General features: G+C 34.8%; 1 protein-coding gene across 1 annotated transcript; it reads left to right on the top strand.

The window, feature by feature from the left end:
* Positions 1–1,416, top strand: LOC129322683 (uncharacterized). The gene is made up of 2 exons (XM_054969013.1): positions 1–875; positions 1,133–1,416. The coding sequence occupies exons 1-2, from the start codon at positions 29–31 to the stop codon at positions 1,189–1,191; spliced, it is 906 nt and encodes a 301-aa protein (XP_054824988.1). The 5' UTR covers positions 1–28; the 3' UTR covers positions 1,192–1,416.
* Positions 1,417–2,331: the final 915 nt, after the last annotated feature.

Raw genomic sequence — 2,331 nt, 5'->3', positions numbered from 1 at the left:
CCACATTAACTTCTTTGACAACTCTATAATGGAGCTTTCTTCATCACTTCCTCAAGTGTCTATCTTCCTTCTTCTTCTTCTTCTTCTTCCTTCTCTGATCTCTGCTCAAATTTGCCAGAGAGCCTGTGGGAAAAACTTTCTGAAATACCCTTTTGGAAGTGGCCCTGGTTGCGGCGACCCTCGCTTCCAACCTTATGTTTCTTGCTCACAACAGAAGCTCACATTCACAACTCACACTGGTTCTTACTATGTCAACTCAATTGACTACACCAAACAAGTCTTGTTCATCTCAGACCCTACCATGTCCACATGCTCCTTCACTGTCCCCAGTAAAGGATTTGGCCTAAACTGGGATGCCCCTTTCACTTTCGACGATTCCACCATTTTTGCTCTCTTAGATTGTTCTAATAACTCTTCATCTATATGCACACGAAGTGATGATTCTGATGATGGTGGTGGTAACAAAAGTTCCCCGCTTTTGTGTGACTTAGGGACACCAATTTGCAGTCTTCTTTACTCTTGCAGGCCTATCAGTACCATCAACATGCCTATCTCATCTTGCTGTGTTTATACACCAGTGAATCTTGGTCCTTCTTTTGAGATGGATTTGCAGAAACTTCAATGTACTTCGTATTCTGGGTTTTATGGCTACAACGATCAGAACTCTGATCCTGAGAAATGGAGCTATGGGATAGCTATCAAGTATAAGTTCAGTGTCACTAATGATTTTCCAGATCCTTGTGCTGATTGTGAGAGGAGCTATGGAGTGTGTGGCTATGATGGACCTTCCAATTCTTTTATCTGTAACTGTCCTAATGGAATCAACACTACACATAATTGTTACTTCCCTTCTTATAACAATGGTCTCAGAAACGGTAAGCAATTAAACTTGCTCTTTCTTCTTTGCTCATACAGAACTTTGTTTTCTACATGTGGCATGGATTTTAAGTTGTACTGTTCGTTACTGGTGAATAGTATGGCTTATTATAATATGTGTGTGTGTAAATGTTGATTCCTAAGGACTATATATATTTTGTCTTGTCAGTAGCTACGCTCATGTCATTTTATATGTTTAATGTTAAATTTGGTTTTGACGTTTTGTGTATTTTGTTTTGCTTTTTTTTTTTTTCAGGAGTTGCTTGGTTGATCCATCTCATGGTCTGGTTTCCAGTTTGGTTGTTCTTCTTCTAGGTTGAAATTACTGGTATTTCTGCAATCAATTTCACTAGTTTTGGAAAGAAAGAAAAAAGAAAGAGAATATTATGTGTGACTTTTCTAGTCAAAAGATCAGTGCGTATGCAAGATGCAAATTGTAATTTCCTTTGGCTTGATAAATGTTTCTGTAGAAAATAAACCCAGATGCAAAAAAAAAAAAAAAAAAAAAGTGGACTTCATTTGAATATGAAATCCAGACATCCAGCTCCATTCTGTTTTTTTTTTTTTTTTTTGGGGGGGGGGGAGAATATCTAGTACTGCTATCTAATCAATTATTGACCGGTTCCAAATGAAAGGTAGTTTTATTTGGTTCACAATACTTATTTTAGAGCGTACTTAAAAGATATCGAGTAGATACCTAATTGCTGTAAGAAAATTCATCTCTTTTATCAATAAAAATTGGTTTAATTAATTATAACTTGACTTATAATCTATAAAGTTGTAGAATCAAATGCATTTGTAAATATAAGGACTTTATTCATGGATGACTTATAAGTATCTTTATAAGTATTTTTGGAACCTAGAGACATGTATTGATCCTGATAAACCATCGAGACTTGACTCATTTAAATTTTTCCTTACCAGAAAAATATCATTGAAGATTGAATGGTCATGTTAAAAGTAAAGAATATGGAATGAGGTTCGTTCCAGTTTGTTACTCTGTGGTCTCTATCCACTGAAAGAGAATCTTTCTTTGCATAGAACTACTTTTGCTTTGCGCCTACCTACGCAGTTAAAAAGCCATAATGACCTTTATGCTCCTGAGTTATTCTTCCACCATTAAGACATCATCATATCTGAGTTATTTTTTCAAAAATAATTTATGGTTGAAACTATGCAAGTATATAACTGTTTTTTGCTTCTTCTTTTTTTTTTTGTACTCATGAAATCAATTTGATTGGTTTATTATTAATTTAAGTGCTTCCCTGATTGTGTTCTTAAGCCGGAGTTCAAAGAAAATGAGAAAAAGAAATTATATAAGAAAAAATTTTGGATATTGTGTATAGAAAACATTGGGAAAGCCTTGTGCTCTAGTGATATGACCCAACTAAATCTGGATGAATTGGAACTCATGATTTTAAGGAATAATGAATTTAATATCTAATTTGCTGCTGC

This window comes from Prosopis cineraria, unplaced genomic scaffold (genome assembly GCF_029017545.1).
Source record: "Prosopis cineraria cultivar Desert tree isolate PC_DT_omini unplaced genomic scaffold, ASM2901754v1 PC10, whole genome shotgun sequence".
Lineage (NCBI taxonomy): Eukaryota > Viridiplantae > Streptophyta > Magnoliopsida > Fabales > Fabaceae > Prosopis > Prosopis cineraria.
This window is presented reverse-complemented; position numbering and strand designations above follow the sequence as displayed.

Bases quoted from the DNA above. Each gene is read 5' to 3' on its own strand.
- LOC129322683 (XM_054969013.1), top strand. From the start codon at position 29: ATGGAGCTTTCTTCATCACTTCCTCAAGTGTCTATCTTCCTTCTTCTT. The intron at 876-1,132 runs GTAAGCAATTAA...TTTTTTTTTCAG, and splicing joins TAACAATGGTCTCAGAAACG to GAGTTGCTTGGTTGATCCAT.